We start from the raw sequence: 12929 nt of genomic DNA on the forward strand, positions 1-12929 counted from the left end.
TGTCCTTTCCTCCTTCTGTTTCCTCTCCTAAAAGGAAGAGACACACTACTATCTGAAGGTCTCTCCAGTTAAAGCTCTAAGAGGTTTGGTGAGAGGACTCGAGAAAGGGGGTCTAAGACCAGTGGGAGGAGAAGGAAGTGTTCCTGCAGCCTGAGGAAGGACTGTGCATGCTCCTTTCCAGCAGCCTGGAAGGAGACCAGCCACACTCTCCCCCTCACCTGTCCAGTGCCATACAGCCTCCCCAGCCCTTGTCTGAAGGCCTAGGTCTGGCCAGATGGCTGAAAACAGCAGGGATGGCACAGCTGGTGCTGCTCCCCAGCCCCTGCATCCCAGAAGAACTGGGGACAGCAGAGGTGCCATGGTGGTACTGTCTACCTCAGCTGTGACTGGGTACCAGCTTGGGTGACCGAGCTTGCTCCTGCCTCTGGCGATTTCCTCATTATATAATAAGTATTCTAAGTTCTCCTCCTCTAATCCCAAAATTCTGATTTAAAAGTTGCAGGCTGGTACTTACCTTGGATAGTTTTCTATATCATCCTCTGCTGCTCTCCTACAAGCACGAGGGTAATTCTGTTTTGGAAGAAGACGCCATCATTGTTACCCATCACAATCTCTGAATCCTTTACATTCCTTTAAGTCTTTCTACGCATTGAGATGAAAACTTATTTGAGGATAGGAATTCTATGCTGTTAATAGCTCTTTGAGTCTTCCCTGCACCTAGTTTAGAGTCATGCATACATTTAGGACTTAATACATTTCTTGGCTGCTTTAGATAATAGAAACAGATAATTCTCAAGGAAAAAAGGAAACATCCTTAATTTGATAAAAGTATGATTAGAAACCTAAACAAAAGTGTTGTTTCAAAGTCAAGATCAAGAATGGGGTGTTTATTAGGATTGCTATTATTCACCATTTTTGAGCAGGCCCCAGTCAGTGCAATAGGGAAATAAATGGGTGTGAGTATTGCAAAAACACTCATTTGCATGTGAAATGATGGCCAGCCTGAAAAGCCCAAGAGAATCAACAAACCTGGTGAAAAGTAATATGAGAGTTGAGAGAAGTGGCCAGGCACCAAGTCAAGAGATCAGTACACACACCATAGCAGCTTTCCTGGGCACTGCCAATCAGAAAGCTACTTGGGAAGAAGAGATAATGAATCTGCGAAAACCCACAAACCCTGAGGTGGTGGGATTTGTCCATCTCCTTCAGAGGCAAGGTTTGGCCACTGAAATGATTTCACATCTGCTCTTATGCAGTGTTAGGATGGGCTCTGCCCGTGCTGAGTCTCCTCATCTTTTCTGTACTGTTGTCACCATCCTTCTGTGGCTGGCATGTCTGCATTTAGACACAGTCATACATTCAACCAAGTGTTGTTGGAGGCTTATAGAAGCCCTCAGATGTTTAAATACCTTTGCTGTGCTGCATTATAGGTTGAGCTTGGCACCTCGATTTTTAAAAATGTGTCATGTTTCTAAGTTCTCAGGGAAGAGGAAACACCTCTTTATGGCCTCATGGATAGGTGGTAAATCTGACAGAAGGTCTAGGTCCAAGAGGACTGGAGTAATCAAGGCACCCAGTGAAATAAAGGCATTTGAGATGGGCAAAGGCACAGGTGAAGTAGGAAGGAGCATAGGTTGGCTGAGGTATGATGAGGGGCTACAATGACAGTCGAAAAGGTGGATATAGTTAGGCTGGCTTAATAGGGTAGAGTCAAGATTAAACTACTCCCAATATTCAAGCACATTATATAACATTAAAAAAGATAAATAGAGGCTTGCTCCCAGAATGGGGTATGGGTTTAGAACAGCCTGATGCAGAATTCAACTGCCATACGTTAACTGAACCTATTTAGACAGGACCTTATACAGTGGAGCAGAAGGATGCTATGGGGGTCTAATGACTCTAATATTTCTGTCTTCTGGCAGTGGCCTGAGGACAGTGACATTTCTTGAGGGAGGAAACTGTATATCATTTCAGCAGTGAGGGAATAAAATCAGTGTTAGAATATAAGGCATTGTGATTACATCAAGTCGTTGATATAGCTTTGACTTGGAGAAATTTTGTTATTATATTAATGCTGACCTTTTTAATGGCTTATTTATTTGAAAGGCAGAGTGAGGAGATGTGGGGGAGACAGGGAGAGAGAGAGAGAGAAAGAGAGAGAGAGAGACTTCTATTCACTGGCTCACTCCCCAAATGGCTTCAACAGCTAGAGTTCAGTGCGACAGAAGCTAGGAGGCAAGAACTACTTCCAGGTCTCCTGCATGGTGGCAGGAGTGCAAGTGCTTGGGCCATCAGCTGCTGCCCTCCCAGAAGCGTTGTCGAGAAGTTGGATTGAAAACAGAGTAGCCAGGACTTGGATTAGCACTTTGACATGGGATACGGGTCCCTCAAGAAGTGGCTTAGCCCACTGCACCACAGTGCCTGCCCTTTCTTAAAGAAAATATTGGCTCTCTTAAACTTATCAAAATTGTCTGATGACTTATTCCCTTGACTTCAACTGCATGGAGATCTCCTGGCAGAGAGGTCCTTTCAGAAATCTCTGGTAAATACATTTCAGTAAAAGAACAAAGCACATCTGAGTTTTAGTTACTGAAAAAGTATGTGGACAATGGTCCAGTTCTTTGGTGTATCAGGCTGAGCCTTCATCTTTGGTCCTGACATCTTCTATGGGTGCTGCTTTGAGTTCCAGCTGCCCACCTCCTATCCATCTCACAGTTACTGGCATGGAAAAGCAAGTCTTTGGGTACCTACAGCTGCATGCTTTGCCTGAAGGAAAGCCCATGCTCCTAGCCTCAGACCAGCCTAGCTCAGGCTATTGGGACCATTTGGGGAGTAAACCAGCAGATCGAAGATCTCTGTCTCTCTCTTTCTCTCTTTCTGTGCCTCCCTGCTTGTAACTCTACCTTTCAAATAAAGGAAACCTTAAAAGAAGGAGGAGGAGGAGTAGGGAGAAGAAGAAAAAGGAGAAGAAGCAGGAGGAAGATGTGGACAAGTGGGCAAGTGGCTTTGCTTTTCAGGTTGTAGCCTCTGGGTAAATTGCAAAGACAGGGAGGGTTCTGGAAACCTGAATTAACTATTGTGCTTACCTTAATGAAAAAGAAAATGATAGCGAAGACCACCACTATTGAAACCACAGATAGCACCAAGATGAGTTTTTTGTTATAGCCGTATCCTGGAACCTCCTCCTCTGTGAGCTAACAAAAAGAACAATTTAGAAAAACAAGATTTAGAAATGTAAGGTATTAACTATTCTCAATTCTATTCTTCCTGGTAACTGGCTTATAGGATCTTAAAGGCCATGCCAAACTAAGGCATTATATAATATTATTACACATTTTCTTCTACAGTTTATTTGTCCTGATGTTAGATCTGCTTCACTCTCTGTAGGAGCAAAGTGGGGAGTTACCATCATGGCCAAAGTTACGTGCCCACGACACGATATGGACTAGGAGCCCCTGTTCTTCCTGCTTGCTGCTTCAATGGCACTTCCTAAAGGACAGGAAAGGGCAGGTCTCCTATCTCAGCACCTGTCCTCACCTCACTTGACTCAGTCGTTTTTGCATCACTCTGAGCTTCTAGGCTCTCATTGATGTAGTTCTCCATTTTCCATTGGTCTGTATCCCATTCTGCCTTGGCCAGCTTTACTTCCTGCTGCTCACTGAGGAGCTTCATGAGGAGGCCCGTTCTGGAGATGAGCTTGGCACAGCACAGTTGCACATAGGGCTCAGAGCAGTCCATTTTCAGAGTCCTGATAACATATGAAATGAACTTTCTCATGTCATTGTTGGGGATGAGGGACCGTAGTTGCTGGTTTAGCTGAAGTTCAGACTCATCCCTTGAGGATGTCTGCAAGGGGTAAGTGATGCCTGTGGGCGGGGAGGGGATGTTCGTGCCCGTTTTGGGGTACTCCTGTTGCCTTTTGCTTGTCTGCTTAGCGGTCAGCATGGAGTTGAGTGTAGTCCTAGGGGAGCCTGCCACTGAAGGATGCCCCTGCGTTGTGTCATCAGGGGGCATATCTTCTGGCAGAACCATGTCATGTGCCAAAGAGTTTCCTAAGTCATCTTCTGCAGTATTGTTGTCTTCAGAAACACCTTCTGTAACAGATACTGGATGAGCAATTACCTCCACAGAAGGACTTCCCTGAGAACTCAGGTCTGGAGAAGATGGGGAAGGCTCTTGGGGAGGGGAGTTGATGAGACTCCGCAGTGCAAGGAATGGAGGCCCTCTTACTGACATCTTGGCGCTGAGGGGAGTTTTCCTCCTGAATGCTTGCCTGAGTTTGGCCTTGGGTGTTCTGAAGACAGGATGAGGATACATTTTATGTAAATGGTAATTCACCCTAGAATATGAGCTGGGTTCTGCTGCCTCTGTCTTTTTTGCGCTAGCCTTTGTGTCTTCTAAAGTAAGCATGGTGTAGGTTAAGTCTTTTTCTTTGTTTCTGCCCTCAGGGAGGGACTTTGCACGGGCTGCAGCAGTTGGCTTGCCCATGATGTACTGCTTTAGGGAAGAGGTGGCCTTGGCGTTGTGCTCTTCTGTGAGTGGGGGCTCTGGGTAGAAGGAGTTGGCCACCAGCTTCCAGGGCGTCTGGACCACATGAAGCTCCTCCTGCTCCCTGGCTCCTGTGCTCCCCAGCCGGCCCTCCACAAGGGGGCGCACTCTCTGTCTCCTGATTGTCTCAAGCTGCTGCCTTTTTCTTAGGCCCTTTGGCCCCTTGATGACTTTTTTCACTCTTTGTAATCTTTGCCTTGTGCTTGGGGTGGGCGCCAGGTGGTGCTGCTGTGAGTGGGCCATTTCCAGTTTCTTTAGAAAGATGTGGCGTTTAAATTTGGGATCTAACAAGACAGGCTGTATTTGCATGGCAGTGTTTTCTCTTTGTTTAATCTCATCAACTTTTTCTTGGATTTTTGCATATAATATATTTTGCAGAAAGCGCAGCCTCCTCAACTTACTTTTGTAAGCTGAATTCTTGTATATTGGTTTAAGAGAGGGGCTCCTTTTCTTGGTTTTCAGGAAACCAACGAATTTATCTCTATCACGTACTTTTGAAAAAGGTCGTGTAATGAATGGCAATAGCGTTTTAATATTTCCTAGATTGCCATCTGACAAATAAGGCAGTATATAATTTAGTGCACTAATGATTTCGCTTTCATCTTTAAAGTCTAGCATCTCGTTCGCAAAGTCTGGAACATTCAAATTGAGTGTTTGTGACTCTTGCGCCTCTGGCTCAATAATCAATTCAGTGCTAGTGTTCCTCTTCCGGGCCTGCAGTGCCTTCAGGAACATTCCTTTTGGATTCCTTATAAAAGCTTCTTCAACTGTTAAAAAGGAGACAGTGCTTTTGAGAACATGACCCTGATGGAACAGCTTTATGTCAGTGTACAGTCATCTATCCCCAACAGTTAAAAGTCACCAATATGTGGGTGCCATGTACAGAGGAAAAGTAAACCCAAACATAAGCCCATGAGATGGCAGCAACAACAGGAGAGAGTTGTTTGAAAGAGTAACCCTCAGAAGAGTCCATGGTGTGGAAAAGCAGTAGCTGTATCCCCAGTGGCCAACTGCCCAGTGCCCAGTAAAAGCCCAAGGCTGGGAGACGGTCTCCATGCAGCTGGCCCCTGTGTGGAAGTGCCTGCCTCACCGACACATTCTGCACCGTCCTGCCTCAGACACCCAGGGAGCACAAGGCTTCCTCTCCCCCTCTCCAGCAACCTTGCCTTCTTGCTGCTGTCAACAGGTGACCATGGCCAGACACATTCATGTGAGGGGACTGAGGATATAGATGCTAAAACAGGGGCCTACTCTTCATCTGGATGTGTCCTTTTCCACCAAGGCACCAGTTGCTGGTCCCTGCTCAATGTTTCCTAGTGCTCACCACAAAGGATTCCACTCAGAGAAAAACACTACTACATCCACCCTGGTTCTTTAAATCTGGGCAGGTGATGCAGGTGGAGTGATTTGTAGGTTGCCAGGTGGTAGGCATACACAGAATGCTCAGGGAGCTCTCTAGGGGGCAGTAGTAGTATTTGGGTCAACACTGTTCTAGGCCCTAAAATGCAGGCAGAAATAGAAGCTGCTTTTGTAGATGCCTGTTTCTGCCTTCACTTCTAGTATTTCCAGCTTGATTTAGGGATGCCCTCAAGCTTCCAAGTGCAGGAAGGTCATGTGTGCTGTTGTGTGGCTGGGCTTCTCCCCCAGGCCCTGCAGTGAGAGTGAGAGGAGGAAGCAGGAATCACGGGGAAATGTTGTGGGGCCAGTGAAGAGCTAGCAGAGAGGAGTGGAGGCTGGACAGTACTACCCTGCCCTGGCTGACCTGCTGTGGGACCTGCAGAAGCTAAGGCTGGCCGTCACACTACCAACAGCCAGCCCCCATGCAGAACACCACCCATTGGGCACCAGCCAGAATGCTTCACTGTGCCCCCTGACCTGCCTTCTGAATGGTGAGAACCACAAGTCACAAAAAGTTGCACACGTAGAAATAGCAATAGGTGGAAACACCCAGCAGGGTTGCAGGCTGTATCCTGTGATGACCTTTAGATCATTCTAAAAATGTCACTAGAATAACATTAATCATGGCCAGCATTCTTGCTCCCAGGACACACCTGATGCAATGACACTCTCAAGATTTCCCGAAAGGGGCACAGCAATGGGTGGTCCTCAAGTCCCAGCTCAGGCTCCATGTCCTCTGAATACTCAACAGGCTCCTCGCTGATATCATACCCAACACCAAGGAGCATGAAAGGATGGCCCAAGCCTTGTTGGGGATTCATTCTCAAGATCGCTCACTTTCATTTCTGGCACTTACTTCTTGACTGTAAATTTTACTTTTGTTTAAGAAAATATTGCTTTCCTGCTTTCATCCACATTTCTTCCTTGAATTCCTTCTTGTTATTGACAGAAGAACTTGGGCCAAAGCTAACCAGATCACACCCACAACAAACAGATGAACATATGGCTGTGGAAACCCCAAAACTGGGAACAAAAGACCTGGGTGCCAGCCTCTCATGCTTAATGCCCTGGGTCACATTTTTTCCTCATTTGCAAAAGCACACTAAAAGTGCTTGTTCTGCCTGTTTCTGCAGAAGGGAGGAACAATATAATAGGCAAAACAAAACTAATCAAAACTGTGCTGGAAAGTTAGGAACCCTATCTGTATGCGTACACAACGGGTAGAGTGCTAGTGCCCCAGATGCTGACAGAGATGTGGATTCAAGTTCTCTCGGGCAGAAAGCAGCCATAGCTGGAAGTCCCAGTGTTAGTGGTTGTAACCATCACGCACAGAAAACCACTTCAAAGCCCCTGGGTTTTGCCCATGGAGAAGCTCGAGCCTTGGAGCAGGTTCAGAACTGGACTGTCTATGGGAAGAAGGGCCTTCCACTGCATCAGAGGAGCCAGGCAGCCATCCCTGGCTTTGGAACCAATTCCCAGGCTCAGAATAAAGCAGTGTCACTTGTACTCTTTTCCACAATTGCAGAAACAAGCCAAACAACAATGTTCTACACCTGTTCTCTAGGGCAGAGGCACTGGAGGCCTACTGTGTATAAAAGCAGGCTACACACTGTGGTGCAGTGCACAAATGAGTGCTCATGGAGGCAAAGCATCAAGCTGAGGGCACAGTGCACCATGTGGCCCTCAGCGTTAAGCCCGTCCCTTCCATTTCTTTCCTGTGATTCTTATGCACATGGAACAGTTAGAGCATCAAATTTGGTAATAGTAACTAGGAACCTGACTTTCACCAAGGGAGTAATTATGAAATTGAGAGAGTTTAACCCGGAATGAAGAAAAAACAAAGCAATTACATTATTTAAACATATTCAACTTAAAAATAAGAAAAACAAATGAATGGAAAACATTAAATTGTATCAGGCAATTGGACTCACCACAGTGTGTACTGTTTCTCAGACATGCATTGCCACAGTGCAGCTTGATTGTTTGGCAGACAACCTCAATGTCATTTTTAAATTTGCACAGGCAGCAGGCCATATGGCTAGGTAAGATCCTACAAATAGAAACAGAATTCAGTTAATTGTTAAAGGGTTACTTGAGTAGGTGAAGAGGCAGGCCAAGGCTGTGAGAAAGGACTTCTTGAGGTATGTGGCCAGGCCTGTTGGGTAGGAACCTGATGACCAAGTGCTGCTCTTAAGTGTTGCAAATATGGGAAGGAGGCAGAGGTGCCCAACAGAAAGCTAAGTGAGGCAGTGGGTGTGGTATGCCCTGGATAAAGGTGCCAGGGGTTATAACTGGGGGGCCACGGACCGGTAGCCTCACTCAGGAGTGTCTCCTCCCAGCTCACACAGTAAGCTATACACATGATCTCACTTTGGGTTGGAGTACACAGAAGGAAGACCAACATTTAAGAGTCTGAGTAAGGACCACCCCCCCCATCTTCTGAGGTCCCTATCTCAATTGCTGTTGTGAGTAGCTAATATTAGAAATTGCTCTGGGTACAGAAAAAGACTGACCAAAGGAACTGTTGGAAAAGATATGGAGGGAATGGACCCCTCAGGCACCACGAATGGGAGTGAAAACAGTTTGATGGGACAGGTGGTTGGCCCAGTGGTAAGCATACTGCTGGAACGCGTATGTGCCATACTGGAATCCCTGGATTCTAGTTCTGGTTGTACTTCCAATTCCAGCTTCTTACAATCAACAACCTGTGAGGCTGCACTGCCAACCACAGGAGAGACCCAGGTTGAGTTCTGGGCTCCTGGCTTCTGCCTGTCCTAGCTGCAGTTGGGGGCTGAATTAGCACAGATGAAAGGTCTCATCTGTTGTCTGCTTCTGCCTCAGCTACAGAGAGTGGGGAGAAGAGAGATCTTCCACTCTCTGATTCACTTCCCAAATGGCAGCATTGTCTGGGTCTCATCCAGGAGGAGGCCAGGTACCTGGAACTCCATCTTGGTCTCCCACATGAGAGGCAGGGACCCAAGCACTTGCACTATGTTCTGCTGCTTTTCAGGCATACTGGTAGGGAGCTGAATCAGAAGCAGAGCCCAGATTCAAACTAGAGCTCAGAATCAATGCTGACTTTGCATCCTGTGGCTCAACTGCATTTCTGCAGTGCCAGGTATTAAAAAAAAAAAAAAAAAAGCTTTAGATGGAAAGTATTTTAATAGTTTCTTACAAACTGAAATATAAAACTACCGTATTTCCCCACCATCCCATTTATGGGTAAATACTCAAGAGAAATAGAAGTGTTAGGTCTGTACAAAGACTACACGATTATTCAAAGGTGATAGAAAAAAAAAAGTTTAAGTTACAGAGATCTTAATTCACTGATTCATTCCCCAAATACCTGATGACACTTGGGACTTGCCCAGGCCAAACTTAGGAGCTGGGAATCTGTATAGGCATCTATATGGGATGAGAGGGACTCAAGCACTTCAGCTGTTACCTGTGTCCTCCTAGGGTGCTTTTATTTTGAAAAACTTCAAATCTACAAAACCCCCCAAAGGAGGCTATCATGAACTTCTATCCTTTACTTAGACTCAGTAGTTGTGAACACTTTGCCACACTTACTTTCCATGTTTGTATGCCCATATGCTTTGACAGTAAGCTATACACGATTACCTTTTCCTGCTAAGTGCTTCCATGTACACCCCAAAGAACCAAGACAGTCTTCTACATATCCATAATACTATCACCATTTAATCACTTTTAATATTGGCTACTGTAGTCCATATAAAAATGTCCTTAATTGTCCTGACCAGCTCTTGGCTTTTTGTTTGTTTCAAGTATAGACTCCAATCAAACATCATACTTCTTTAGTTTTCTTTGATTTATAACTGGTCCCTGTGGTTTATTATTTTAAAAGAGTTTTATTTATTTGGAATGCAAAGTGACAAAGAAAAGAGAGAAAGCTATCTCCTATCCATTGATCCACTCTCCCAAATGCCACCAAAGTTGGGACTAGGACAGGCTGAATCCCGGAGCCAGGATCTCTATCCAGGTGTCCCATCTAAGTCATCACTTGCTGCTTCCCAGGTGCACTAGTAGAGAGCTGAATCAGAAACAGAGCAGCTGGGACTTGAACCTGTGCTCTTACATGGAATGTGAGTGCCCAAGGGGATGGCTTAACCCATTGCAGCACAATGTCCACCCTTTGCTGTGCTTTTGAAATCTTTCATGGCATTGACATTTTTGAAGCGCTCAAGCTAATTATTATATGGTCTGTACTTCAGTCTGGTTTGGTTTTATAAGAGCATCCTGCATGTAATTACTAGAGAAAGCTTCTAGTAAGAACTCATATAAGGAATACTGTCATTTTTGATACTTAATAAAATGACTTAGTAATGACACATTAAAAGTATTCTTTGAAAGTATACCAGCAAAGCTTTAAGACTGCAAATCTTTTATATATTATCCTTACTGGAGAATAATTATTTTTCATTATTGCATTAAAGAGCATTACACATGAGCCAGGACTCAAATGAACTTGTCCTGCTTGGTATAAAAACGTCTAAAGTCCCGAGGGTGTCCAACAATGAACTCCAGTGTGCTAGGAGCTTAAAACTATCACCATGGTGGCAAATAGCTACAGAGAATGATAACGCTTTCCCACCCACTAACGGCCAAGAGTAAAACCAGCTAGACCACCACTGCCTTGGCTAATTTGAGAAAGCTTGTTGATGATGAGAACTTTGGCTATCTAGACAGGAACACATCTTGCTGACATGGGAGGCATCAATCGTGGTTGTTGTAGCCAAGAGTTGAGGAAGAAGAAAGTAGAGCAGCAACCAGTGGATTTGACAGTGTGGGAAAGTTAGTCAAAGAGGTGGCCTGACAGATGATTAGAACAAGGTGCTACATAAGGGGTCTTCTTCCATTTTTGCCTTGTGTAATCCTAACTAGCAGCAGCATATTCCTTCAGTGAGATCCCACGTCGGCACGGGTTCATATTGCGGCTGCTCCACTTCTAATCCACATCCCATCCACCTCCCGGCTTGTGGCCTGGGAAAGCAGTATCAGATGGTCCAAAGCTCTGGGCCCCTGCACCCACATGCGAGACCTGGAAGAAGCTCCTGGCTGGCTCCTGGCTTGACATTGGCTCCACTCAATCTGTTATGGCCATTTGGAGAGTGAATCGGCATATAGAAGATAGAGAGGTCTTCTATTCATTAATTCACTCCCTACATGGCTGCAACAGCTGGAGCCGGGATGGGCTGGGCTGAACCCAAACCCCTGGAGTCAGGAAACAAACCAGCATCCATATGGGATGCTAGCAATACAGGTGAAGGACTGCCTGTTATGCTACCCTGCCAGCTACAGGGGGTTCTCTCTGTTTCTCTTTTTCTGTCTCTCTCACTCTGTGTCTCTCTCTTTCTTTTAAAGTTGTATTTATTTATTTGAAATGCAGAGTTACATATAGAGATGGAGGGGCAGAGAGGACAAGCTATTATAAGTACCTCCTAATAGAATAAAAACATGTTTTATTTATTATTCTTGTAGATTTGAAAGTCAGAGTGACAGAAAAGAGAGCTCTTCCACCCACTGATTCACTTCTCAAATGTCTGCAAGTCAAGGCTGGACTGGGCCATATCGAGGAGCCCAAAATTCCATCCAGGTTTTCCACATGGGTGGCAAGGACCCCAATACATAAGCCATCATCTGCTGCCTGCCAGAGTGTTTATTAGTAAGTGGCTAGATTGGAAAGAGGAGCCAGAACTTGAATTTGTCACTTGCATGTTGGATATGAATGCACAAGTAGCATCTTTAGGCAGTGTGCTTAATGACACCCCTTAGAGCGTTTCTAAGATAAGGGTCAGGATACAATATGGAACAATTACAACTCCTGGCTCTGCTGCTGACAAGGCAAAATGCCCAGACATTTTAGGAAGCAGTTTAGCTGTTTCTCCAACAATTCGTTAATGAATTGTTAGCAGTTCATACAGCAATGTCATCCCTAAGCATTTACTCCAAAGAAATGAAAGCATGTTCACACAGAGATCTTCCTGTGAATGTTTTTAGTTTCACCTGTAGTTGCAAAAAATATTGGGGGAAAAATCAGATGTCCATAAACTGAAGAATGGGTAAACAAACTGGTATTTCCACAGAGCTGGGCAATTTTACTTGGCAGAAGCACTGCTGATAGAGGCAATAACATGGATTAATAGCATAATCCCAAAAGGAATGTGCTATGTGAAAGAAGCCAGACACAACAGGAGACACACAGTGCTTGACTTCACTTTCAAGGCTTTATGGGGAAGTTAAAACCCGATGGGTGGCAATAAGATGGGTGGTTTGTAGGGCCTGGGTTAGGTGGAGATGATTAACTGCAAAAGACTATGGGCGACCTTTCAGAAGCACTAGAAATGTTCTATGTTGGGAATTTGGTGCTGGTTACATAAACATATTTGTCAGAGCTCATCAGATTGCATACTTACTTGTATGAATATTATTACAGGAAAATTATGTCTCAAATAAGCCTGACTTAAAATAAAAAAACATAGAGTGGGCATTGGGGTGCTGTGGGTTAAGTTGCCTTTTGGCACAACTTTGTCCCATATGAGAATGCTATTTCAAGTCCTGGCTTCACTGCTTCTGATCCAACTTCTGACTAATGTATCTGGAAAGGCAGTGGGTCCCTGCTATCCATATAGGAGACCCGGATGAGTCCTGACTTCTACATGGCCAAGCCCTGGCTACTACAATATTTGGGGAGTGAAGGAAGATCTCTCTCCGCATCTCTCTTTCATTCTGCCTTTCAAATAAATTAACATATAAGAAAATTAACACGACCAATCTATAAAACATATGAAAATACTAAGAGAAAAATAACTTACAGCTGTTGCAATTTGAGAGTCATCATGAGGATGTTCTCGATTGTGTTGAGTGACACAAGTGTTCTGCCGACATCTCTGAAGGAGAGAGACCAAACATTCATGATATGATCCCCATTGAAAAGTTCTGTCTTCAGTAGGTTCATTTCA

At 44.9% G+C, this 12929-nt stretch overlaps 1 protein-coding gene across 1 annotated transcript in view; it reads right to left on the reverse strand.

Annotated features, from left to right (window-relative positions):
- LOC121162484 (leucine-rich repeat-containing protein 37A2-like) overlaps nucleotides 1-12929 on the reverse strand; it is a 29429-nt gene that overhangs the window by 1527 nt on the left and 14973 nt on the right. The window contains exons 9-14 of the mRNA XM_040989504.1: nucleotides 12783-12857; nucleotides 7881-7999; nucleotides 5191-5318; nucleotides 3541-3849; nucleotides 3090-3197; nucleotides 515-570 (exon numbers count right to left, since the gene is read on the reverse strand). Coding sequence (XP_040845438.1) covers nucleotides 515-570; nucleotides 3090-3197; nucleotides 3541-3849; nucleotides 5191-5318; nucleotides 7881-7999; nucleotides 12783-12857 — 795 coding nt within the window. The remainder of the gene's footprint in view (nucleotides 1-514; nucleotides 571-3089; nucleotides 3198-3540; nucleotides 3850-5190; nucleotides 5319-7880; nucleotides 8000-12782; nucleotides 12858-12929) is intronic.

The sequence above is a fragment of the Ochotona curzoniae genome, unplaced genomic scaffold (assembly GCF_017591425.1).
Source record: "Ochotona curzoniae isolate NIBS_2020 unplaced genomic scaffold, NIBS_Ocur_1.0 contig_523, whole genome shotgun sequence".
NCBI lineage: Eukaryota > Metazoa > Chordata > Mammalia > Lagomorpha > Ochotonidae > Ochotona > Ochotona curzoniae.